Source organism: Ptiloglossa arizonensis, chromosome 2, assembly GCF_051014685.1.
Source record: "Ptiloglossa arizonensis isolate GNS036 chromosome 2, iyPtiAriz1_principal, whole genome shotgun sequence".
NCBI classification, from domain to species: Eukaryota; Metazoa; Arthropoda; class Insecta; order Hymenoptera; family Colletidae; genus Ptiloglossa; species Ptiloglossa arizonensis.
The window spans coordinates 8146887-8173786 of NC_135049.1; the positions used below are offsets into that span (position 1 = coordinate 8146887).

At 35.1% G+C, this 26900-nt stretch overlaps 2 protein-coding genes across 2 annotated transcripts in view; one reads left to right on the forward strand and one right to left on the reverse strand.

Moving 5' to 3' along the window:
- Window positions 1–26900, reverse strand: part of LOC143155163 (uncharacterized) — a 78563-nt gene that overhangs the window by 36125 nt on the left and 15538 nt on the right. The window lies entirely within an intron of this gene.
- LOC143154780 (uncharacterized) lies at window positions 19106–21523 on the forward strand. The gene is made up of 3 exons (XM_076326744.1): window positions 19106–19138; window positions 19192–20195; window positions 20286–21523. The coding sequence occupies exons 1-2, from the start codon at window positions 19106–19108 to the stop codon at window positions 19606–19608; spliced, it is 450 nt and encodes a 149-aa protein (XP_076182859.1). The 3' UTR covers window positions 19609–20195; window positions 20286–21523.

Genomic DNA, 26900 nt, shown 5'->3' on the forward strand with positions numbered 1-26900 from the left:
GCCTTCAGAATTTGTATTTGCTACGTTTAAATTTAAATTGTCCACTGTAGTTTCTAATATGTAAATTATCTATCTCATAATATTTTTTTGAAGTAAACATCATTTGGTTATAATGTTGTGAACTGTAATACTACTACAACAAAATATATGAAAACAAATATTAAATGTTCAATTATTAACTTCCAAGTTAGTACTTTCAAAGAAAAAAAAAAAATATCAAGATTACTCAAACCGTTTGAGTTTTATTTAAAAAGTACATCGACCGGTGATGATTGGGACACCCTTCAAAGTTAAAAACACACGTTCCATAAATTCGCGAGCTTTTATGGAACATAAAATGTAATACTACTACAACAAAATATATGAAAACAAATATTAAATGTTCAATTATTAACTTCCAAGTTAGTACTTTCAAAGAAAAAAAAAAAATATCAAGATTACTCAAACCGTTTGAGTTTTATTTAAAAAGTACATCGACCGGTGATGATTGGGACACCCTTCAAAGTTAAAAACACACGTTCCATAAATTCGCGAGCTTTTATGGAACATAAAATGTAATACTACTACAACAAAATATATGAAAACAAATATTAAATGTTCAATTATTAACTTCCAAGTTAGTACTTTCAAAGAAAAAAAAAATATCAAGATTACTCAAACCGTTAGAGTTTTATTTAAAAAGTACATCGACCGGTGATGATTGGGACACCCTTGAAAGTTAAAAACACACGTTCCATAAATTCCCGAGCTTTTTCTACTCAAAGCTCTCGAGGGCATATTCGAACGGTCGAACGTAAGCTTCGCTTCAAGTTTCAATTCTAAAGCGGAAGAACTTGGTAGAAATCCGTAGAAAAAATGAGTCAGAATTGCGTTCAACTTTGAAAAACATCGCTCACCCGAATTGGAAAGGAGCACGCCACAGAGATGAACGTGCGTCAATTTCATTGGCGTTAGAAAACAAATAACGTTACCCCGGACGGAACACCAACAATCGAATCGTTTTAAAATGCACGACCGGTGTTCGAATAGTTACCTAGCAATTTTCCAATCTCGCATTTGACCAGTAATTCGCGCGCATCCATGGAACACGTAACGGATGCCGCTCGTAGTTTCGAATCGGGTACAGAATCATCGAAATGATTCGATTACAAAGCGCAGATCGAAAGCTTTTACGACAACAATTCATCGTGAGGAAAAAAAAAAAATCAATACCGGTCTCGTCGGCCCGTTTCACAGGCCACGATGGAAATCTCAAATCGATAGGGCGAGCTGGTGTATCTGCGTTCACGCAGCCGCACTTTCGAAACAGTCGACGCGTTAATCGGCTCGAAATTCGTATGCACCCGCGGGTACGCGAATCACGTGATTACAATTTCGGCCGTCATTCTTGATGCTTGGGAACGTTCGCCTACGCATGATGGGATCAAGTCGAAATCTCTCTGTATACGGGTGAACATGTGCAATCGACGTTTATACGCATACAACAACGCGATATAAATGAAGCATGCTTCGGACCGCGTTCAATTCGACTTCGAGCAATGTCGATTGGTACACCAAGGGAAACCTTTGTGCAAACGATAGCAATAAACAAGAAAGGGTCAAGTAGCCGGCGCAGCGACATTCCCGATTTCTTATCTGTTCCAGTATCGTTGATTCAACGATTGTCTCTACATATTACGAGAAAACGAGTTTTCTGTCGAGTGGATTTCCTAGCATCGATATCTCGCATAGGTATAATCCAAAATAATATATTTTACTCGTACTTACTATGAGATTCTTATCTCGTCGAGAAAGTAAATAGCAAGTCGGCAAGCTGGATATTATCGAATGGATTTCTGAATGGAAAGAATAGGAGGAGATGGCACGTTGGGCACTGTCCCACTAATTCAGAAATTGTGCTCCGAAGGAATTTGAGTGGGACAGTTCGTGCTGTACCGTGTGTCCGAAATGAATCAATTGGAGTTCGTTATTTGTAATACGGTTAAATCACTAAATGCACGAAAAACGCAACAGAAGAATTAGAGACTAATTCAATAATTAACTCACGTTATTTTGATACTTTGTTTCTCTTTTGTAAATGACAAGTAATAATAATTGTTGCTTACACAAGTATGTGAAAAGTTCTATTATTTGTAAATAATATTTACAAATTGTGACATGCATAAAAATTGTCCCCTGCAAAAGTATATAAGGAAAAAAATATCATAAACTTATATAATTGGATTATAAATGTTATCATCATACATACTGTGAGTAACTTTAATATTCGGACACCGTAGAATTTTTACTTTATTGTAATTTTGTCTACGATTAAGGAAAAAGAAGTATTCAGTCCTAAATTAAATTACTGCATAGGATCTAATTAACAAAAGCGTAAACTATATTTATATAATGTATAACGTTTATTAAATGATACAATATTTTATTATAAATAATGAATAATTAGCTGTTTAATTATTTCAAGAGACTGGTATGAAAGTTGATCCACGAACAATACGCAGAATATTAAAAAAAAGTGGTTATAATGGACGAGTTGCTCGGAGAAAATCATATGCGAATGAAGCTAATAGAAACAAAAGATTAAACTTTGCCAGAGAATTTGTTTCAAAAGAAGATACCTGATGGAATGATACTGTTTTTAATAATGACGCTAAATTTAACATTTCTCAATAGGATGGACGAAGAATGGTGTGGCGAAAAAAGAATGAAGAATTCAAAATCAAAAATACGAAACCGAGTATGAAACGCGGAGGTGAAAATGTAAGGTGAACGGTTGAATTAGTTTTTATTAATAACATAATGGACAAAAATGTATACGTCAGTATTTAAAAAAAATAATTTACATAAAAGTGCAACATTATCATATTTGATAATGCAATTTGTCCAAAGTATATGTAATTGGTCGAATACGACACTCATATTCTTGTAAAACTTCTTATATATTCAAATCTTTAATAATTCTTTCATATACTATATCAAATTACATTACGATGAACAAGTGATTTTCTATGAACAATTAGCGGATTAATATACTTTTTTATAACTAAAATATTCATCGGCGATTTTATTCGAGTCTTTAGTAATAATTGAACTCAATTTGTAGTTAAAACATTTATAATGTTTAGACAAATGATGATACTTACTTTTAGCATTTACTATATTCGAAAATGTTATGTAACGTTTTATCTTATTCCGTATATTCCGATTCTTGTTCTATAGTTTCAATGTGTAAATACTATAACGAAATTTTTTAAAAGCTCTAATGAAATTGCTTTCATTATCCGTAACTATTGGGGTTCCAATCTCCCATCCAGTTTAGTATAATTGGGTTAGGTATTGAGCGACCGACACGCCTACATGGCTAATGGCTGTAACTTTTATATACTACTATTTAATCCGCTCAAATAACCAACGGATTATGCATCCCAAAAAAGAATGTAATCTAGAGACATTTATTAGGAAAAATATATTTCAAAAAATAATGTTCCGCAAAATGGAACGTGAATGGGTTAACCTCTTCGTGCTGTTTGACTACGTTTATGAACGAATGTTTCTCCGTGAACTTCCTTCTTGAATTAACAGGGATGATGACATCAAAAATCGAATCGGTATTAATGACAATGTGTAAGAATAAAAAAAAAAAAGGAAAATGCATAGATGGTACCAACAAAATGAGTATCTTACGTGTCGCGACTGCAAGAACCAGAACACTTTAAATCGAATTACTCCGAGTTAAAGAAAAAAGGAAAGTTCAAGAACCACAACAGGAAAAGTAATGTCGATGAAACAAAATTACACGATTAAAGGAACACTGTACGTATCGCATTTGTCAGCAAACCTTTTGTCAATTAGCAAAATGACTGACAAGGGCTTAAGAGGGGACAGCACTTTGAGATGTCAAAAAATGGGTAAATTTTGCGAATTTTTTTCTAAGTAATTACTAAATGAAAAACCTAGTCTTTTTCAGAGAATGTAAATATAACTTTCAGCTTCATTTTGGAATTTTATGAAAATGAAAATCGTACAAAATGGCGAAGTTACTCGCTATTCCCAGAACACCTTCTGGTAAAACATTGTTCGTTGGTCGCCACAGTTGACAAGAACTGGAAAGTTTGAAATAAAAAAAAATTGTTATCGATTCATAAACTAGGGACTACTGTCTAAAATGTAGCGTACGATTTTTCTAAAATGTTAATAATTGTAGATAATGATCGAAGTTTGAAGAAAAGATAACCATTTTTATCCAAAAAGAAACGACTCAAACGTTTATAAAAAATTAAATAATTAACATATTAAAAAAAATTGTACGTTACATTGTAGAATATTCTATACAAAACATCTCTGTAAAATTTGAAGTAAATCGGATGTGTTGTACCGGAGATTTCGTGTCAGCCAGATTGAAAAATATAGTTCTGAGAAAAACGTAAAACAAGTTTGTTTATCGCTGCAACTTCGCTAAATGTTTGAATTTCGAAATATATTCTTGACATAACATTCTAAACACTTTGAACTTTAAGAAAATAAGAAAAAAGTCTAATTCTAGTATTAGGGGGTAAATCTCTTAATTCTAGTATTCGATTACAAGAGCTGTAAAGCACACGATAAAACATATTGCACTATCAAAAACAGAATCGAATTTAATACTATACTACATTTAGTAACTACTGACACGAAGACTGGTGACATTTATTAAGTGGATCAAAAGAAATCTCCAAATTTGGATGAAATGTCAGTTATGTCTAAAAATGCCATCAGCTCTGGCTAGTAGGAGACTGAGACACCTGTCAGTGAAAGACACGAGAGACCTTAGGAATGGTTTGGCAACGAGTCTAACATTCGTTTGATTAACAAACATTCCATGCTGCTTTTGATTTCGAAACCAACAGAGTTATCAAGACTGAGGATATAGTATATACTGAAGACTTATTCGAAGTATGATTGGAATCGCACTAAGGTACAAGTTAATTTAGTACCCTTATCCAACGAGCCGAAGATACGAGATCTCGTTGGCAAACATGCGATTGAAAAAGAGAATACTGTGGAAGGTGACAATGAATTTGCAGAAGAGGATAAAAATGCAAATACTAGAATAGAATCAGTTAGCAACACTGATGGTAAGTATCCAGAAAGATTATGGGAAGCAACCATTAAATATCCACAAACGTTGTGCTGGCAGATACGAGATGTCTGTAACGAGAAAAAGTTATTCAATGCACGCTCTTTCAGAACCACAGAGCAGGTGTTACGAGATGAGAACGCTTTGGAATGAAAAGAAGCTTTGTAAAATAAATCCGAATTCTCAATAAACAAAGAAACCTAGACGAAAAGGTAATCGAATGCAAACAGGTGATGAAAATTAGAAGGAATACCGATGAAAACATCAACACCTACAAACCAAGACTCGTGGTTAATAGCTTTACTCAACAGCATGGCAATTTTGTCAACTATCATGAAACATTCTCACTGGTTGTTAAACATTCAACTTTAACCCTTTTACTACGACGCGGAGGTCCTCTCAACTGAACGAGGCACCATGCCAATAGTGATACCACGTCACACATTATACACGGACAGGTGTCATCGTTTAGATTTACATTTTACACCTAAAAGAAGTTTCTTTCGCAATAAAAGTGGTATTTCGTGAAGAACGACTGTAGTCACCCGTCGTAGTGAAATGTTTGCGAATGTTGTTCTCATTAGCAGTTGAGATGAATCTGAACGTACACCATTGAGACGCAACCATGGCTTTCCTTTAGGTAAAACTACACGATGAAGTGCAGACGAAACAACCGGAAAGCTTCGTTTGTGAATTGCAGAAGGACAAAGTATGTCGTTTGAAAAAGACCATCTACCGACTTAAGGAAACGTTCAAAGCGTAGCACGATGAAATAAATCGAAGAATGATGAAAGTGGGATTTGGAAGGAGGGAAAATAAAAAATAGAATGAAGGAAATACGTTTTCGTAAATGCAAAATAAAAGATCTTGGAAAACTGAAAGAATGCTTACGAATGAAAATAACTCAGGACGAAGAGAAAATCACAATTAGTCGAGAACGTACAGTGCCGTTTTAAAAAAATTCAGAATGAAGAATTGGAAACCCGCCATCACCCCATTGAATCCGAACAGGAAATTGCGAAAGCCAGCCAAAAATGAGAAAGTGAATTCACCGAACTTACCCTATCAGCAACTGGTGGGACCACTAATGTATCTGGCTGTATTGCACTAGGCCGGATATTGCCCATGCAGCGAACGTTTTGGGTCAATATAGTTCTTGCTGTACGAAGAAACATTGGCAGAGGATGAAAAGATACTTGTGGGGCATTGCTAAGTATTCAGTTCCACATAAAAAATGTAATTTTAATCTTGTAGGTTACGCTAATGCAGACTAGGCCACAAATGAAAATAACAGGTGATTATATACGGCCTACGTACATACACCTGTTGACCGGAAGAACGATCAGTTGGGAATCGTGAGAGCAACGGTACATTACTCTGTCCAGTACTGAGGTCGAATATGTGTACGTGACCCTGTCCAACGAAGCAAGAGAAGTGGTGTACACAAGTTAACTGCTAGAGAAACTGAACAGATGTAAGGACTTTCCAGTTACATTACTTAACGATAGTTAAAGGATAGTAACGATTACGTAACGATAGTTAAAACGGAGACAAAATTGTTAAAAGTCCAACACAATATAAAGAAACAAAACACACAGATGTTTGTTATCATTTGACACGACAGGAGATGTGGTAACTAATAAAATAATAGATGCAAATTATAAGGCGAGAAATAAATGGCAGTTAGTTAAAACAAACCATGCATACTGCATACAAGATATTTTTTCAGACATTCAGTATTGTAACCGTAAAAATTGATTGTTGGTTAGATTAGTTTATCCATTAGGGGAAGGTTAGGTCCACAACATTTGGAATATTTTTTTGTTTTGTAAAATCTCTATCTTTTAAGATACTTTACGAGACATATATGAAATAAAGTCCAAAATCTAAGATGTTTCGATATTTCTTTCTATTTAATGTTCATATTTCACATTTGTTTTGGTTTTGCAGAAACTTGTATTCATTTGTATATGTATGTAAACACAGTTACTGGTTGCTTCTATTTGATTGGAGAGCTACATATCAAAACGGAAGTAGTTCAGGAGATATTGTATGGTTAACGACATTTACGCAATTATTACATTATTGTAAATTAAGTATGGAATACATAACAATTGCGGAAAAACTTAAAATAAATTTTATTCACGGTGAATTAAGATGAAGTTTTGGTGAGGCTGTTAATTTGTATGTTTTACAGTATTCTGAAAGATGTTCGTCGTGTCCTTCAGTTTATAGTACGCAAACGAAACGCGAAGGAGAGTTTCAAGTAACAGTGACAATTCTGATATCTATAAATAAATATAACTCTTCCAACGATTCAAAGGAAGATTCAAGTGAGAATTTAAATGAATATCTAAGCGAGTATTCAAATAAAAATGACTCCAAATCATGCACATAAAAGTATCGAGCAAGTAATTTTTCGATTGAAAAATAGCAAAAGCTCCATAATTATTCTTCAAGAAAATATTCGTTTGAGAATCAAATCAGCAGAATTTATCGTTGAAAAATGAACAAACCTGTAATATTCTCGTCGAAGTCGAAACTATTTCATACTCTGTTAGCTGTACGAACTAATTTATATACTTTAGAAGAAATTGAAGATCTTGAACAAGACCGAGATCTTAAAGAGCATTGAAATGAAATAAGGCTGACATCTCCGAAAAGATTGTTTTTCAGAGACTTTTGTTACATAACTCTGTGACAGTTCTTTTTCTTTTTTGCCACTGCGAAACAAGCTACATTCTATAAAGCAATGTTTTGACGATCACTTTCCCTCAGTCGTGGTGTACATTTGTACTCCTGCGGGTCATAGTGACTCGATATGCTAAAACAGGCATGTCTAACTCGATACCCGTACGGGCTATCGCCAACTTGTTTGAGGAAATAACTTTCCACGGGCTGTGAAGCATGCCTTTGCGAGCGAAGATGTCACGGTGGGATACTCTTGACTATGAGGTAAGTATATGCAGGGTGATTCACTTAAATTGAACATCTAAGTTATTTCGGTTATTATGAATGGTAAGAAAAAAATGAGAAAGTGCTATTTAAATGGTTTCGAAGTGTACATCTATTGGTAGCAAAGAATCTACTAGAATCTATTGTTCTACCAAGGTCATTTCAATGATTTTTTCATGGTCATCGACATTTTTTTCACATTAACATTTATTTTTCGTAGTGCGATTATGTTGTTTGCATCGAGACAAATTCAATGAGCTATAATATCATAAGTTTGAAATGAACTTGACAATTTAAAAATGAGTTGAAATTTAAAATAATTTCAAGTAAGAACTACTCTTATCGTGTACAAGAATGTATCGATGTAGGTGGTCGACACTTCGAGGAGTTGCACTAAAATAATGTAATTTACACCGTTTCTGTAATCTTTAAATTCCAATTTATTTTTTAATCATTAAAGTCATCTCAAGATCACGATATAAGGTCATTGAACTCACCCCAATGCGAACAACATCGCACTATAGAAAATGAACGTTAATTTGTCATCCATTCTTTCGTTACTTATAATATTTGAAGATCGAACGTAATTCGGATCTTTATTTTCCTTTCCAAATTACTCTGTCTTGTGAATATTTTGACTTTCAGTTAAATTTGCACGAATCGTTTTCATTTTCCGATCAGCTTTCGATTCATATTTGCGTTTTAAAATTTCAAATAATGCATTCATCCGAAAATTTGAAATATTCAATTTATTAGCGACAAACTATGTATTATTAGATTCAATCCACTAGAAAATATTAGTTTTGCTTATATTTTCATTAATAATTGGCCCTACCGAAAACCGTATATATTAACCGCTTAATACTATTCTAACCTCGCAAACCTTTCATTTAAATATTACTAATTACCCATGTAAGATATTAATATTAAAAACTTGCGTTTATTAACGATAAACACTATTTTGGATCCTTGTTTCTGTTACTAAATTCATTGAAATTTCACCACGTGACCATCAGTTGGTCAATCGCCGCCGGAACAAGAATTTTTGTACTTCACAGTATTATTATTAAGGACATGAAACTGTATATACCGAAAGTAGAGGTATAAATTGACCACTAGCATATTTTATCTTATGCGATTTTATTATTACTTCTCAATCACATATTTATTTTTGAAGAGGCTAATTACTGGCCGACTACTGACACATTTACTCCAATAACAGAAATAACTATGTTCAATTTAATTGAATCACCCCCTATGCGTGCAGATCACAGCAGAGTTAATAAAAAGAATAAAAATCGCAACTCCGTAGCAACTTTCTGGCACGACACATTTTCTCGTCAACAGGATAAACATTCCTTATCCCGGATAGTGTCTCGTGACATTATACACAACGGGGATATTATAAATTCCAATGTAAGGCGTCTCTGCACTCTGGATATGTACCAGGGTGGTTCTAGAAATACCCGACCTAAAGTATAGATGGCAATAGTTCTTGAAAAGAATGACTAAGGGAGTATTTATTTGACAGCTACCAATAGTGAACGCGTTCAGTGAATTTGAAAATATGGAAACAATTGGTTATCGTTATATGATACAATACTTTTATCTGAAAGACCCCAACTGATATCAAAGCTAGATTCTAATTTGGGTGAGTTTGCTTCTTCATTTACAATAGTAAAATATTGGGTGGCAGAGTTTAAACGAGGCAGTACGAGCTGTGAAGACAAACATCACAATGGTCGACCAAATGAGATGACTACACCTGAAATGGTGACCAAAATCCACAAAATGGTATCGGATGAACGTCGATTGAAAGTGCACGAGCCAGCAGACATGGTAGGCATATCAAAAAGTGCTGTACATCGCATATTGACTGAAAATTTGGACATGATCAAGCTGTGCGCAAGATGGGTGACGCGATTACTCGCAATGGAAGAAAAACAGCGTCGTGAGGATGTTTCGACCGAGTGTTTGACAAGATTTCACAGCAATAAAACCGAACGTTTGCGTCGAATCGTAACCATGGATGAAACATGGGTCCATCGCTTCGTACGTGAGACGAAGGAACCGTCTGCAGACAAGATCATGGCGTCAGATTATCTTCAGAAAGGAAAAACAATCAACAGCAAGTATTACGCGAACTTATTGCAGCGTTTGAGCGTTGAAATCAAGCAAAAACGGCAGCAATGGTCAAAATCAATGAGTTGAAGTACGAATCACTTCCTCCGTTTCCAAAGTTGAAGAAATGACTCGATGGTAAAAGATTTGCCAACAATGAAGAGGTTGAGTCTGCGGTTGATAGCTATTTTGCAGAGCTCAATGATTCTCGCTATAAATAAGATATCGGAGCTATTGAACATCGTTGGGGAAAGTATATCGATAAAGATACTGTAGTATCGGATTTTCGGCGTCCGCTTAGGCCTGCTTCGAGCGTAGGCCTAAACAAGGTAACGTGCGCGGTTGGACTCGAGTTAAAGTAAACATTTGGCGCCGATCGGCCCGCTAGCTTTCCTGGAAGGCACGAGTATCCTTTACAGGGGGTCTTGTGCGACGACCGAGCGTGAGAATGCATGGGGATGGAAGGGAATACATGTGGTTCGGAGAAAGTGAAGAGTGTTTGGGAAAGACGAACGATTAGGATGGCCGAACGTGACCGAATGTCTGAAGTGAGAGAGACTGAGGATTGGAATGAAAGAGAATGAATGGGAATGACTATATAGAGCGCGAGAAGAACGCAGTATGGGATAGTATGACAAAGTATGACGACGAGAGTATGTCCGAAGAGTGTGTCGCGGACAGTATGACTGAAAAGACGATAAGACGAGACAATTAAAAGACGTACCAAGCGAAACTAACCACTGACACTACATCTAACACTATTATCATTGTGATATATAATATCATTAAATATACTTTAATATACCGCACGAGGACAACAATACTTTTTCCCAAATTTGTTGTGTTTTCTTTGTCAAGTCAGGTACTTCTGGAACTACCGTCGTATGTATAATACTAGCTAGTCCCATTTCTTTCTCTTGACGAAATCCGATGGAGTGACATTTCGGGTCAAGCTGTACACTTCATTTTTGATTACACGAACGTAGCCATAGAGAAAGGGGAGGCGTGACAATAGTGCAAAAGGGAGAGAGAGAGAGAGAGAGAGAAAGAGAGAGACGTTTCCATGGCATGAATGCTTGGTAATTGCTACTAGAGGGACATCGTGCTTCATGCCAGGAAAGCCCTGCGTCTCTTCGTCTTCTGTTTCTCTCTGTCTCACTGGTCCCTGTATTCGATGCCGCACTCTTTCTCCTCCTCTCTCCCTTTCTCATCGACAAAATTGGCCCCGAAGCTCCGGATGGGTGCATTACCAATTCATCGCTGCGCATCCGTCGATTGAACTTTTTGATGCAGCCTCAAACCAGCCGCGTCCCCCATCGTCGTTCAGCATTTATATCGATGAATACGATGCCGTGTCCCAACGTGCACTGACTCGTGTCAATCGCGTTGCATTGATCTTTTTTTTTTTTTTTTTTAACCCGATGGTCATTGCAATTTTTCGACCTGGACCACCCGTTTCTTTTATTCCCTCGCAGCAGAGAAACGGCCTCGGCGAGAAAACGAGTCGTTTTGTGGTGCCAATGAAAAAGAAAAAAAAAAAAAAAGAAAGAAACATCGATCGTTTTAAGTGCTCGCTCCCGGCGAAATGGACGGCGACAATGCGTTCGAAATATTCGAGACGAAAATAATCGGGAACGCGGAGAACGGTTCCGAACGATTCTGCGTTCGCGCGCTTTCTTATTCTCGCTTCCGCGAGGTATTTATACAATTTGGAGAGAGAAATATTCTGAAAATTGTTCCACTAGGTACAAATAGAGGGAATATAATTTTGAACGCTTTTTCAACTTGCCTTTTGTCAAAATTGAACCGGGATTGATACGATTTCAATTTTTGGTTATAAAAGCAAGAAGGTAAACGTTTAATTTATATCGACATTCCGGGCTAAGATGCAAAGCCATCTTTTAAAATTTAACAAAAATATGATGAAAAAATGTTTCCATGGTAAAGATAATATTACCATGGAATATTATTTTCGTCGACTCGTTGATCAGACTATGAAACGTGATCTACTTGGATCTTTTGTCAAAAGTGTTGTGTAATATTACGTTACATGACATTTCGCTTTTTTGGTCTCTAATAAGCTATATAACTTAACCGTGTAACGTGTTTTGTTGTACAATATAGACGCAGTTTAGTGAGTCCTGGTAACAAGTCCAGAGATTTCGTGTCGACCAGATTGAAAAATATAGTTTGAAGAAAACCGTAAAACAAGTTGTGTACTTGTCTTGAGCCAAGAAATGGTTTATCAATAAATTCACAGATTTAAAGATGATCGAGAATCTGTCAAAAATGATACATGTCCGGGATACGTTTCAACGGTTCGTAATGGAGAAACACCTGCTCAGGTGTTTGAAATAATTCTTTCAACCAATTAATCATTTGAGGTTTTTGCGCGAGGCCCTTTCGATTTAAGAATTTTTCAGCGAAACAAAAATTCCTATGGTCCCTCTCCAAATTTCCTTGTTCCAAAGACTACTTTTTTATTCTCCAAAATTAAAACCAAATTACACGGAAGGAGACTTTATTGACGCAATTAAACCAAACGTGACACAGAATCTCGACAAATTTACGCTAAGAAACTTTTAGGGATATCATTAAAAGTGAGAGGATCGTTGCAGCAAGTGCATGTTATCAGTAGAAGTCTACCCTCAAGGAGATTATCCTTTGTTCATTACTATACGAAGAACGATAAAATAATACTTGGAATTTTACTTTAGAATACATGATTTAGTATATATGACCGAAAAACATTGATATATATAAACTAAAATATTAATATATTTAACTTAGTACACACACACAAAAGTACACACGTACCAAAAGTTTTATTCCACAATAAAATTACTAATATTATTTCAACCACCACCTCCCTCCCCATAGAGAGATGAACGAAGAAAAAATTTTCTATAGTTAAAATCATTGCCCCACCTCGTTAGGATCGCATTGTGCAATAACACCAGAAGTGTTCCGATCGGCAATCTAAACGTTCGAGGCCAAAAAGTTCAAAGATGCAACACGCACATTTTATTGAGTAACAGCTGCAATTTCTAGACGCAACTCTGTAACAACAATCCAGAACAATGGTTCCGTTATCGTATTCGAAGACACAGAATCGCGTCACGAGAATCGGATCGCGCGAATCTGGTCATTTCCGAGAATCGTCCCTTTGAGCAGTTGCTCACAGCACGATCGATGTCACGACCATTGAAACGCAATATCGAGCACGAAGATAGGCAGCTCGCTGCCGTCTGCATTCAGCCTCTGCATTTATCAACTGGGCGGCATCATTACCCTACGCGCGTTGAATGAAGTTAGACGCATCGGTTTCAATAAGTGCTAGGCGCTGAATATGATTTCGCGAGCATAAAGAACGCGACGGTCAATAATGGCTCGTTCAAAGTCATTCTCATTCAAAATGTCTCTTTTAGATACAAACGAATCACTGTCGGACCAAATATTCGAATACTTTACCTGGAATTCAAATAATACGAGTATTGTTAGAGTGTCAAATGAAGACAATTGATATATCTATTCGAGTTTCAGAAGATGAACGATTCGTTTCTAGTTGTATGACACGTATCGATGAGCAACTTTAAAGTATCTAGTCGTTCTGTAAGTTATATTACAAGTATAATACATTGAGTATAATGAAAAATATGAGAAACATTATAATTTTAACTAATCGTAATGTTTTTACACGATTAATGCTAAATTAAAAATAAAGGTATTGTAAAAAATGACCACCTTTTGCAGCAATGATAAAATCTTCATTAATGAAAATGTATTGAAGAAAACAGCACGTGTAATTAGCCACCAATCAGATAGTTTGGTGGAGCACCTCTACCACCGTTCATTTTTGTGAGACCAGAGTAAAAATGTCTGCTACAATTTGTTAAGTCCTCGAATACTTTGTTGAGCATACTCGAAAATTATTTAATAGTACTTTTACGGTATCTAGTATGATACGCGAAATGGTCTTCGCCCAAGTCTTCCACCTTACGAGAAAAGATCATTTATTTGTGCAAAGAGTTGCGCCGAATCTTTGCAAGCATAGTGCTCATGGTTTTCTTCATCCACACAATTGGTAGACAGCATTTTCATGAAAAATGAATCACACGTTTCGTTAAACTTGTTAACACTTTCACGGTCGCACGTTTCACGCGGACTTCAAATTGTGAGACATTAATTTATATTTAAATAAGTATCTTTTCATAATTTCCTTCCAATATCAAAAGATGTCCACCTGTATTTGGCAAGTTAAGTTTTCTTCCGAAGCTAACTGTATCTAGTAACTTATTTTACAAGAATAACCAAAACGTCTATAAATAAACCAAGTCATGTCTCTCTCCTATTGTTACCAATAATATATTTACACTCGGTACAATTCTACTTTGGAGTCATCTTCGGATGTTCGAATCATACCGAAATATTTCAGTCGTCATCTCACAAGCAAGTCGTTAGTAAGAGATTACTGCCAGTCAAAGCACAATAACACTAAAATTTAGCTCATAGAAATATCAAGGAATATCAACCCTGCTTTCTGACGTTGTTTTTCTCAAATAGGTTACTTCATCACACACATGTTTTATAATCTTGATGACTCGTGTTTACTCTTTCACAGTTCTTAAGATTCTTCTCCCATTTGCGGATTTACTAACAACAACCCTGATGTAACGAGAGTATTATTCAATACCCAGAAGTACCTGATTTAATAAAGAGAACACAAAAAATTTGGAAAAAAATATCTTTATTTCTTTATATAATCTTCTCTTAGATCGAGAACCATCGAGCTCTGCAAAATAGTTACCAACCGCAGACTCCACCTCTTTGTTGTCGGCGAATCTTTTACCACCGAGCCATTTTCTCGAGTTTGGAAATAAAAAATAATCCGAGGGGGCTAAATCTAGCGAATAGGGTAGGTGAAGAAGAAATTCGAACTTCAAATTATCGATTTTGACCATCGCGATAACGGATGTGTGAATTAATGCAACAAAACCACCTTTTTCGCTAAATGCTACCGCTTTCTCTTGATTTCATCACTCAAACCCTGTAATAAGTTCGCGCAATACATGCCGACGATTATTTTTCCTTTCTGAAGTTAATCGATGATAATTATCCTACGTGCATTCCAAAAAACTGACGCCATGATCTTGCCTGCAGATGAAATTGTCTTCGCCTTCTTTGGAGCCACTTTACCCATTTCAATCCATTGTTTCGACTGTTCCTTCGTCTCAGGTGTGAAGCGATGTACCCATGTCTCATTCATGGTTACGATTTGACCCATTTTGTTTTGTTTTGTTCCATTGCGAGTAATCACGTCACCCATCTTGCGCACAGCTTTCTCATGTCCAAATTTTCAGTCAATATGCAATGTACAGCACTTCTTGATATGCCTACCATGTCTGCTGGCTCGTGCACTTTCAGTCGACGTTCATCCAATACCATTTTATGGATTTTGGTCATCGTTTCAGGTGTAGTCACATCACTGCGATGTTCGTCTTGAGAGTTGGTACTGCCTCGTTTAAACTCTGCCACCCAATATTTTACTATTGTAAATGAAGGAGCAGACTCCCCCAGACTAGAATTCACCTCTGCTTTGATATCGGTTGGAGTGGAGCCTTTTGAGTGAAAGCATTGTATCGCATAAGGATAACCAATTTTGTCCATGTTTACAAATTTACTGACAGCATTCACTATTGGTGAATAGTGACTTGTTTATTTGTCACTGCCAAACAAATACCAAACAACGTAGCGTCGTCAACCTTCAAACTCAAGCTTTAGCCAGGTACTTCTGGAATTACCCTCGTATTTATTTTCGACTCACTGCCAATAGCTAAGCACTCGACGAGCAATTTTAGGCAAGTGCAGGAACGAGATATCCCGTAACCCGAGTAGAACGTTCTACTCATTGAACGCAACATATCAACGTCTTAAACGTTGGTCCATGTTGCAGCAGTCGGAGCGATGTCACCTAATTGTTCTATTATCATTCCTTGCGGCGAGTAGTCAAGTCGGTAGGTGTCGCGGGGCTAGATCTATCGGAGGTACAGCGAGGCGGGAAACTATCAGAAGCTCAAAGCGTCGCATTAAGTAGTGTCGCGCGATTCGCCAATAAATCTTATCCTGGCGCGAATCCACGAGTAACGCACGTTAGACATACACGTCTTATTGCATATCTTACGGACCGATGAAGTGGCGAAATCTAATTTTGTCCTGAGATCACTTCCGATGCAGCGAATATAGACATCTCTGAATAGAGTTATGGATACCTCGCTTGGAGAGGTTAATTGGAAATTAACATAGAAACGAGAAAGGTGGAAAGTGCCAAAATGTCGTTTCTCCGGTTCGATCGCCTTTATTAGACGGTTCTGAGCGCGAAAATACTAATATTTTATGCGTGAACCATTAGAAATTGAAATCATGGTTTATTTAAGTCGCTCGTTGATTTTTATTTCAGATATACTTAATTACAAGAAATTAATCATTTTAATCAGTTTTAACCTATTATGCATAGTTGGGGCTAGTTTTGTCGGTGGTGCAAGCAAATGGCAGTTGGAAAGCAGTCAACGAAAGATGTATTATACTTTCACGTCTTCAGCGAATAATGAACTTAAGAGCTATTAGCTTCATTTTCGAGGGTAGAGACCATCTTCTCGAAAGTGTTGTTCAATGCAGCTGAATATATTTACATCAAAGCCTATAAAAAAAGAAATGAAATAAATTGAACACTATGTTGAATTTGTTCATTTTAAGCACATCCTTATCAACTTTTTCCCCTATTTTGATTCAAGGTTACAACTATGCCTCGAAATTGAAACGAGTTAAAAATCGACTCTTTTCGAACCTTAAATACCGATATTTTCTTTCTTTTTGTTACAAATCTTTTGTTTAAATCTGCCTGCGACACAGCCCGGCTAATTTTTTTAAATGCATAAACAAAAATTTTGAAGAAAATCGTTCGTTTCCGATATTTTATGTCCACCGTTTCTAAAAACATATTTTCAAGATAAACTTGTTCACGTTTAAGGTTACACATCAATTTATTCTTCTCGGACAAACCTTTTAATTAAATTTTAATTTTGGTACCATAACTCAATGAAAACACAGAATATATCGATTTATCTACAGAATATTCGTTATATTCGTTAGAAAAATTAATCTTTGGTAGAGATAACCGAGTGTCAAAGAAAGAAAAACGAGCACATCTATCTGCGTGCACATTATTCGGAATTTGAATGCATTTTGTTTATATTTCCAAATTTTCAATACATGACAGCTCTGAATACGCAGTTATGAAAATATATTTAAAATATCTAGTATAAATTTTACATCCCTCGTTTCGTTCTACACTTTATTAATTTAATTACTAAGTATAGTTTCACTTGTTTGTCTGATGATTGTGTTACATGAGTTAACTCGAACGCGATGGTTACGCGGTTAAGTTAACGCGAGCGACTAAATTCGTTGCTCCCAGCGACAGATTGACGACCGCTAATGTAAAGTGTGTTATATGTACGCGGTGGGTGGATACTTTCGTGAGTAACTGTACCTGTATGGAAGCATGCATTTATAATACCGTTATTCACAGTTATTTTAACTCCTGATATTATGTTTTAAATTCTCGATGGTTAGATGAAATAATTTCTGTTTTCGTTTTGCTTGTTCGATATGTATGCTATTAATGTTTCAATTACTGCGTTCTTATTTTTTAAGATATGAAATTCAAATCCAATAACACTGTATAGCATACGGTTGCTTTGTATGGACTGTAACCTAAATTGGGCCGTCTTGATAAATAATTTAAATTAGTAGAGGAAGAGGTAGAATTATAAGATAGAGTGGAAATGTAAGACACTAAAATTTTGAACTGTATACAATACAGAAATATATATAATAATGAATGAAACAAAGTATTTTGACGATTTCTGCGATATCTAGTAAAACCAGTTTATTTGTTTACCAGGCATTTATGGATGCCAGAAAATTATGTGAAAGAAAGTGTACCAGCAAATCACGTTCATAATTTTTATTAATAGTTTCCAAAACATCTCGATGTATAGGTTATAAAATTTTTATTCACACGTTTAAGTGCTCTGAAATTTACAACTTGTCAATTATAAACAGAGAAAATTTACGATTTGCTGATGCATTATTAGGACACGTTAAAATAATCACTGGTTCTTTACTTTTCATGTGACTCAAAGCACTTTTTTCTAATTTCAAAGCCAACATTTTTGACGACAGCAATTTATAATATCCTGAGGTAATGCAATTTATGGTACCCCGAAGAATATGATCTCCTCAAATGTTTATTTTCATGTATCGTTGTGATGTTGGTTGATCTGCAAGAAACTTTTCACCTCGCATTGAAAACTAATGAATATTACATCGACGTTTAAATTTATCAAGCCAGCCTTTACTCGCATTAAACTTTTTCGTATTAGGATGCATTGCTTTGTAAAATTCTAAAGCCTTGACTTGCAAAATAGGACATCTTTGTTCAAAAAACCATATGAAAAGATCTTCACTATCTTCATTAATAACTGTTTTCGTAGTTATCTTGTTCGAACTTGTCTAACAACTGATCATTTCTATAAAATGATTTTCCATTTCTCTGTTCACATTTTTTCCCAAACTCCGACTGTTGATTCATTACCACCAAAATCACTTGCAATGGATTTTAATGATTCGCCCGAATCAATCCTTGTTAACACCTTCATTTTTTCATCGTCGAAATTAATACACGCTTTCTTTTCGAACTAATTGTTACGTCTCGAATATTTACTTAAAATTAAACTCGATACGTATCAAGAGTAATGTATCTAACGCATAAATAATAACGAGAAAGTTTGAAAGAAGGTGTAGAATTGTAGATGCTTACGTATCATGTATAACGAACGAAGCAGCTCAAGTATGTATCACAGAGAGTGTGTATATTGTGCATATGTGTGTGTGTGTTTATAAGTATGGCAACGAGAGGTCCTCACCGGCAGTATTAGCGCGAATGTGTTACTAATCTCAACAGTCGATGCACCCAGTGGAACGTTGATACAATAAAGCATTACCGCGAATGTGTCATTAATTCCAACAATCTGGTAACAGTGATCTGTGATTTTGATCGATTACGTGCAAAAAAAAAATCCAACAAAGAATACACGTGGCACCATTGCCAGCAATTCCGTTGTAACAATTATTTAGTCTGGGCCATGAAAATGGAGGCCACAGTGAGTATACGAAGAACAATTGAGTCCATGAAAGAAGAAAAACCGAAAGAAAACGCATTAGAAAAGACAATGGCGGAACAGGCGTTGCAATTCGTAAGAGAGGACAACGCACGCGATCTATGGCTAAAAATAAAGAAGGCATACATGGGTGCAGCAGAAGACCAAAAAATAGACGCTCTAGTAACGATCTAACATTTCTGCAGATGAAAGAAAGGGAAACCGTTAACGATTATATCGCACGTGCACGTAGCTTGGCGACAAAATGTACAACGCTCGGATTAGAGGTGACACCACGAGAGTTAGTACACTATACGGTGCGAGGTGTAAACAACTACTAGAAAGACATTCGCGAAATACTCGAGGCACAGAGAGACAAGTCACTCGAAGAAGCATGTGAGATATTAAAGGAACGAGAGGAGATACAAAGGAAGGACAATCGCCGCAGAGAGACAGAGACAGCTGTCCACATCGTAAGGAAGCCAAACATCAGAAGGTGTTACGAATGCCCCAAACCTGGACACATCGGGTCCAAAGTTGATACCAAGGGAGCGACAGAGAAGCACACAAGAGGGAACAGAACCACGAGAAGGTACTGAACTACTGTGAAAGTAGCAAACAAAGAAGCACCGAGACCACGAGAACGAAAAACGTCCAGTGGAGAAGATCGACGAATAACATTGTAAGAAGAACAGAACACGACGAGAAAACGTACGCGTTTACAGTAGGTAACTGTACGAATAGTAATATCCAAGATTTACGTGTATGGTTGTTCGATAGAGGTGCGTCCAACTAAATGGTTAACGAATTGAAATGGTTCACTGATGTTAAATTTCAGGAAGGCGAACTATGTTATTTATAATAAATTTCAGGCGAAACAATCAAATTCAAAGTTAAAGGAGATGTGAACAGATCAATTATGGTTTCATTAAGCGAGGTACTATACGTACCGGGGTCGAGAGGAAATTTATCATCGACGATACTCGTGTCGAGAGACTGTAAAACAATACAAGAAAACGACACAACAATGGTACACGATAAGGTAGGCAATATTACTAGGTTGTTCGATAAGTTTGGTCGCTTTTTTCCATTGTGAGAAAATACTATGATACTTCAATTTTGAACAACTGTAAATATACGAACGAATCGACAAATCTACATGAAATTTTCAGAAAAATAAAACGACGAACCTAATAGCTCCATTTTTTATCGAACGACAAAACTTATCGAGCAACCTGTTACTCATTTCTATCCGGATAAATTCTGTATAATTACAATTTACACAAAAACAAGTCATATTAAAATTACAACAGGCACAACCGTTACATTGAACAACTATGCGACGTAGCGTATACTAAATATCTTATTTCATTTTATATCGATTACAAATTGAGTACAAGAGGATTTATATTATTTCTAATAAATACAACTTAGTTCTTTTCGCTGTAAATAATTTTCAAAATATTAATGATTATTACATTGCATGTTAAATTGTATTCAGTTTTTCAATACGAGCAACGTGTCAATTCAGCGGTAATACCTAAATTAATACTTAAGCTTCTTGCTTGCGATCGCAGGAGCGTCAATGTAAACAATTTGTACCTTCTTTTCGCAGCATGAGAATACACGTGTACGTATAATGTGCAACGAGCGAAGCAACTCAAGTATGTATTATGGAATGTGTGTGTGTATATTGTACATACTTGTATCTGTGTTTTTAAGTGTGGTGACAAGAGGTCCCTGACCCGAGTATTAGCGCAAATGTGTCACTAATTTCAACAGTCGATATATCCGGTGGAACGTTAACGGAATACAATAAAGCATAAACGCAAATGTGTCATTAATTCCAAGAGAAGGATATAAGCGTACGGTGTTAGTACTATAAATAAAAGACCCTCGATAATCGAGACCTTCGATAACCGACACCCCGGATAATTGCAAACTGGTCAATCGAGCTCCTACTGTAGTTTGTCTTTTGTTGGGCAATTACACGTTATTGAGTGTACATTTCTTTATTAGATGTGAATGTATAATTTTCTTCAATTTTTTTTTTTTAAGAAACCGTATGTGTTGTGCAAGCTCTATTCTAACTCTCACTGTTTTCAATCATTTGTAAATAAATGTATACTTCCTAAAAGTATGTCATTTACTGTCGAGATGATAAAATTTTCTATAAATTTTCTCATACAATGTTAAAATTATTGAGTGTACATTTCTTTATTAGATGTGAATGTATAATTTTCTTCAATTTTTTTTTTTAAGAAACCGTATGTGTTGTGGAAGCTCTATTCTAACTCGCACTGTTTTGAATCATTTGTAAATATATGTATACTTCCTAAAAGTATGTCATTTACTGTCGAGATGATAAAATTTTCTATAAATTTTCTCATACAATGTTAAAATTATTGAGTGTACATTTCTTTATTAGATGTGAATGTATAATTTTCTTCAATTTTTTTTCTAAAGGAACCGTATGTGTTGTGCAAGCTCTATTCTAACTCACACTGTTTTCAATCATTTGTAAATAAATGTATACTTCCTAAAAGTATGTCATTTACTGTCGAGATGATAAAATTTTCTATAAATTTTCTCATACAATGTTAAAATACGCCAATTTAGCATGGATGAAAAATAACCTGGTTCACCGTTCGATTCTCTCGTGTCAGAACTGTTGAAACGTTCACAAGGCAACAGTACGTTCAGAAAAGTACAAAAGACATTTTGTTTAGTAATTAAAAACGTTCACAGGGCAACAATACGTCCACAATAGTATAGAAGACGTTTCGTTTAGTAGCTAATCTTATACGCCTTTCGTAACATTACCGTAGGATTTCTCAAAGTTCTCTCAATGTTCAGAAGAAGTACAAAGACGTGGTAGCACTGTCATCAACTGAAAGTGAAACTGAAGCGTTAATAAGAGTGAAGGAAGTTGTGTGCCTGAATAAATTGATGTATGAGTTTGGATAAAGAGGTGAGAAAGGTTGGGCTGTGTGATTACTTAAATGCAGGGAAGCCTTCAAATGGAGGAAACTACAAAACAAAATCAAAGTTATGAAATAAAAAATATTGTTATACGGAAGATGCTGTTAAAACCCAAAAATTGCAAAGGAGTATGTTCAAAAATCCCTATTTTTAGCATGGCCTGGAAATGAAAAAATCATGTAGAATCTTTCATAGTGTCTTCCAAGGAACAAATAAATGTCGATGGGAAAGTTGTCAAAAATGCGTTCAAAGTATGAATACGATGATAATATATTTACGTATATTTTACATTTCGTCGTTTTTTTCTTCGCATTAGTTTTTTCAGAGCAGTCTGATTGAGCATCAAACGATATAATACAATTTTCAATTACGATTTAACATTTAATATTTGTTTTCATATATTTCGTTTCAGTAGTATTACAGTTCACAATATTATAACCAAATGATGTTCACTTCAAAAAAATATTACGAGATAGATAATTTTCGTATTAGAAACTACAATGGACAATTGAAATTTGAACGTAGTAAAAACAAATTCTGAAGGCAACGAGTATCACAGAAGCTCGTCAGAAGATTTATAAGGTAAGGAAACATCAAAGTTATATTTAATTGTAATACTGCTACTGTATACAAATTACCTACCTTAGATATACATATAGTATAACTACGCCTATGCATCGAACTAGTCGTTCAGTATTGCTCTACTACTAGTATCTCACTCTATTTCTACATGTTCTTCGTCACACGATACACACGTAGATGTGACCAGTTCAGCCAATAATGATAATATGTGTGAGTAGAGGTGTTGCCGTTACACGTTAACCATTCAAATTGCCCGGTCAACAAGTCATCTCTGCACAGTATGCAGAGATCATAAGTGGTCAATAAATCAGATTAATCATCCCACCTCGAATTACACGCATTTTCGTTAATGATGAAGGTCGTTTACAATCACATATACAAGTTTATCGTGTGGCGAATGTCATGAAGGAAAAGTATCGAAACAGAGCGAGATGAAGCGATAACGAGCAAAGATTGTAACTATTTACAAGCAGAACAATTCTGATTTTCGTAGCCTTTATTATATAATCCCGACAAATTTCACGTAATAACAGTTATTATCAAAAATAAATATTACCCCTATATAATATTTATTCCCAATATTTCCATCATGTTTGCGGTTAATAATTGTAGATTTACCATTCCTTGGAACCTGTGTGCCTTATTAATATTTTAAATGCCAGAACTTCCCAGATTTTTATCCTCCTTGAGAGCGTGCTATGTTTTTGCTCAGATAATTAATTTTATAAATATTCCCACGAATACGGAGATTCCATTTTTGTTTAATGTAACCAATTAGCACTGGAATGTGGGATCTCTGGTGGAGATTGAATAAAGCAAGGACTTAACTTGCAATCTCTGTATAGTGCATCAGGGACCAAAACAATTATGGAACTCTTTCAATAGGTCCCACTGTAAACCATAAACAGTTAAAATAAAACTTAAATAAAACAAAATTATTCACATCGTAAGTTATGAAACGAGCATATAAGTAAGAGATAATTTTCAAAATAAAAGTTCCAGTTTAGATCAAATTTATAAGAAATAAAAATTCTAGTATAACAAAAATAGACACTATCTTCGTCGATAAACTCATTTTTCTGTTCAATACTTCTTACGACACTATTACTTTTTCTTTACTTCGTATCCTTTATTCAAAATAAACCTGGTAATATATTGTTGCGTCGTATATAATATGATGCATTTTCAAAGAAAACTATTACCCACAATATACTGTACAGTATACTATAGCTAAATTTGAATTTTGACTTATTTTATGAAACTTTTTCTAAAAGGAAGTCCAAAATAACTATTTCACAAAACTTTTATTGTAAGAAATCCAAAATATTTGTTCCACGAGTACAGATTTTAAAAAGATTTTTAAAGTAAAAGTTGCTTCTTATGGAAGTATCGAAAGAGTTGACATTTTTATTAATGAAGGGTATAAGTTCGAACAGAATTATTAAAAGATAAAATTCGTCTTTCAGTACCTGGTTTAAATTGTTTTTCGTACAAAATATTTACTTTTCTACTGTCCCAACATATTTTCCACGCCAAATGTATAATACCATATGCTTCGAATTCACCATAACAACTGTCTATATTAACACGATTTTATATGTATTCCATTGATTTTCGTCTTTTTACGTATCTCAGTCAGAACGATCAGAAGGTTTCGAAATAGTCCGTTAAAAAATAGAGGGTTGAAGTTCTGGATAGGAATTTTGCACCTTTGTCGACAAGTGGAGTCGTTTGTATAGCCGCGAGCGGTACTGCATACTCGTGGAGAGATCAAGATAGGTGGGGAAAAAATTACCCACCAACGATAGGTACACACGCGTTATCAAACTCACAGTTCTGACGTGACCGTGGGTTGATAAAGCACACCTGTTCCGGGTAGAACGGACCAGTTACCGCATGCGTCGAAATACCGACCGGAAAGTTAACTCTGCGTGAAATGTGATGGTCCCTCTGAATATTTGAACCTCCTGTCAATTGCTGGTACTAGACTTGGAATATTTCGTAAAAAGTGCGCAATGCTGACAAACGGTTGCTGCTCACAGCACATGCGCAGTTGTTCGCTTTACCGATACTTCTTAACCTCTCGTTTTACATCCGAGCTATAGAAACACCGTACCCTTTGTGTAATATACTAAATTATATCTTCCAATTCGTCACAATATCAAGAATTTTTTTTGTAACTGTAATATCCTGCTCTGTAGAACATTTTGAATTACTACGTTAACGTTTCATGCATAATTTCTGTTAAGCAAATACAACCTTAATATTTCACCGTTCCATTCAATTACAAGTTTCGAATACTTGCCTAGTTCAACGTACAACATTTTCATTTCATTAGAAATTTCGAACATTGTAGCATATTTGAAACCATTTTGATTTTATAATTTTAATTTTATTCGTGATAATCTCAATTTACGTCGTTTGATTATTTTACAGTAAAGGAGATGTGTTAATTGTACGGTAAAATTAAACACTGCAATTTCGATACGTACATGTATTATATTTGCTTATCTGTTTTTTCTTTGCATAATTTTACTAATATATATCATAATATATCATTATTTTTAGATTATATTAAATATCTCTTACTTTCATTTTCAAGCAATTTACTATCTTTCGAATCGAGAAACCAGTTTGGTATCAATTTTAGACGAATATATACCAATGGAGTTTACTACTTAAAAAATTGTACGATGAGCATACAATATGTTGGGTCTGGAGGAAATTGTTTAATTATTTTTATCGTAATTTTAACTTTATGTTATCACGGTAAAAATAAAAATAAAACAGAACTATTTAAAATAATATGCCTGTCTTTTATCTCCCGCAATCGTGCTTAAGAATAAACAAAATATCTATTTATTTGAAGTAATTGATATTGTAAATGAATTTTTAAATAACATCCACCTCAAATAATTGAACTGCAGGCAGTTGGTTGGCGGATGTTGAAAAAAAAATCTAATCACACCCTAATCCTTTAATAATATGTAATATTATAATATCATCTGTTACAGTGTGCTATTTTTTAAATGTAATTTATCATTACGTATCTAATAATGAATACTTTTACGATGAAATTAAATTAAACGGTTATTCTCGGTGGGAGGGCGACAACGGCGTGGCGAGGAAGCGAGTAACGACTGACTGGCGCCTCTAGCGGATGATATTTATATTAATCGGTTACTCGCGAAGGGTCGCTTTCAGAATCGCTGTTGCTGGGCATCTAGAAAGACGGCAAAAATTTTTTTCCGGATATGTTTTTGTATAGCAAATAAAAACTTTTCCTATATCCGTTATTCGGTGAATAAAAACTATAATTTGAGTTATAGAATTAAATACTTCACAATGAATTAAAAAAGAGGACCTTAAAAAATGGCAACCTTGACACCCTCCCCCCAAAATGAAAAATTCATACCGAATGTTTGAGAATGTTTTTCAAGAAACGAAAACTGTCGTTCTCACTATCCCGAAAAACGATGAAGAAATTGTTCGAAATAAGTCCAAATACATGTGAATACGATACGTGATCAAACTCACCTAAGCGTTACGTTTTATCGCCTTCTTCTTCAGATATCGAACCATCTTCGAAATAATTAACGAGAAAGCGTGTAGATAAATGAACTTAAAATTAGAATCAATCAAACGTGGTAGGTACCCACATAATCGTTGCTACATGGAAAAAACATTTAAGAGCATGTTAAACACTTTGTATGCGAAGATAAATATGTGTATTGATTTTATATTGAATAATTTAATACACTTCCGTATAAAAATAAGACAAATAATATAAAAGACATTCATCTGTATATTTTTTAAGTAATTACAAATTGTGGAAAAACTCAAAGTAAAATGATATTACTGTAATTTCACAGTGACTAAAACATTTGCAATCCTTTTCTGTTCTAGTTGAGGTTTGATATTTG